The sequence below is a fragment of the Diaphorina citri genome, unplaced genomic scaffold (genome assembly GCF_000475195.1).
Source record: "Diaphorina citri unplaced genomic scaffold, Diaci psyllid genome assembly version 1.1 scaffold10638, whole genome shotgun sequence".
Lineage (NCBI taxonomy): Eukaryota > Metazoa > Arthropoda > Insecta > Hemiptera > Psyllidae > Diaphorina > Diaphorina citri.
In genome coordinates, this window is record NW_007388012.1 from 1 (window position 1) to 1,868 (window position 1,868).

The window sequence follows — 1,868 nt, forward strand, 5'->3', positions numbered from 1 at the left end:
GTAAATAATTACCTAGGAAGATACTAGATAAGTACAAGTATTATAAAGGAGGCGGTAGCGCTCCGCCCCGCCAAGCCCGCCAAGTCAAAAGAGTTTACAGCGGCAATATTAGGAGATATTATACACCATAACGTGTACAAAATTGGGTACCTTCTTTTTTTATATTGATATTGGTTGGGTTCAAAAGATCCTTCAGGAAACCCTACCACTTAACAGAAAGGCTAGAAAAATAAGAAGCATTTCTTTCTATCGTAGATTTTATCGCAGTATTAAGTTATCATTACCTCTTGGTTTGGAGCCATTTATGAATGAAATTCTAATAACGTCCATTGCAATATCTGACCACACAAGCAGGTTTTTCTTGTAATGGTAATCGACTGCCAAAACGTTATGCAGGTTTCGAATGATTGCTGTGTATTTCTTGTTGCTCAAGCTTACCTGCAATAAGGAATGCTTGAATCAAAAGAAAATATCTAAAGAGGAAAGATAATATATGTATATTAATTTATCAACTACATGTTTTTGCTCAAGTTTACCTCACTGTTACTCTGCCAGAAATAATTAAGTTGGACTGTTCAGTCGGGCTGGGCAACAGACCATAGACCTGTTCAGTTGGGCTAAAGGTTTCTCCTATTGAGACATTTCATCTCTTTTTAGCTAGGATAAACAGTACAGATGTGGTCAGTACAGATAAACAAGATAAAAGTAGATTTTTTCATTTTATACATGCAGTACTGAGCACAAATGTTGCAGGTTTGCCCCTGGTCGCTAATCTACCCCATGGCTTACTTGTGGCTAGTACTGACTTACTTGTTGCTAGAAGGGACTTACTTGTCGAATGTCTATTCGATTAGCAAACAACAAGGTTGGCTGAACTCCAACTGGTTTGCAAGTTCTTTCATCCGGCCGAAGGATAAATCCTTTTGAGCAGGAGCACTTGAAGGACCCTATAGTGTTGTCACAGTTCTGACTACAGGGTGGATCATTCTCCAGGGCACATTCATCTATGTCCACACACCTAGAAATATTAAATTAATTTAGACTATTATATTTTATTGGTAAGAAGGACTAACAGGGACCGAATGGTAAAATAGAACTGACTGGAAAAGGCTGACTAAAAACACCGACCCCCGTATAAATAGGAAAAGGCGAAAAAGAAGAAGACTAAAATTTTTATTGGTTGTAATAATAATAAAAAAAAAAATAAAAAATACACAAATAAAAGAAATTACAAACAAAAGTTCATAGTAGTAAGGAAGTGTCTAGATGTACACTTGTGGATTTGTAATAGTAAATGTCCGCTCAAGTGTACCTTCACTTTGGATTAACATTGACCAATCCAAATGCTGAATCCGATTGAATTAACTTTAAGGTCAAAGTGTGGCCCTGGGTATTATGAAGGCTATCAAACTTACGTTATATTGTCTGAGCTCAGGATATATCCAGGATTACAGCCACAGGTCTCCTCATTTGTAATGGGATACCAATCCAAATGCTGAATCCGATTGGATTAACTTTAAGGTTAAAGTGTGGCCCTGGGTATTATATGAAGGCTATCAAACTTACGTTATATTGTCTGAGCTCAGGATATATCCAGGATTACAGCCACAGGTCTCCTCATTTGTAATAGGATCAACAGCACACCAAGTATGACATGGCGAATTTTGAGAACAGCTTACTCTCTTGGGACAATGCCTCTCATCTGCGAACATTGAGGTAAAGGGTTAAGTGGTAGAAAAAAAACTTGACTTTCTACATACGTCGGCAGGCAAGTAACTAAGAAAAGCTTTTACTAATGTCCACATCGAAAAAGCTACTAAATTTTCATGTCGCTACTGGAATTCGAACCCCAGCCGCCCAGATTACGA

General features: G+C 37.8%; 1 protein-coding gene across 1 annotated transcript; it reads right to left on the minus strand.

Moving 5' to 3' along the window:
• Nucleotides 1-284: 284 nt before the first annotated feature.
• LOC113472934 (low-density lipoprotein receptor-related protein 4-like) lies at nucleotides 285-1,702 on the minus strand (the record flags this gene model as incomplete). The annotated part of the gene is made up of 3 exons (XM_026832717.1): nucleotides 285-438; nucleotides 832-1,018; nucleotides 1,567-1,702. Coding segments are annotated over 3 exons (477 nt in total), but the record flags the coding sequence as incomplete, so codon positions are not given.
• Between the last annotated feature and the right edge of the window lie 166 nt (nucleotides 1,703-1,868).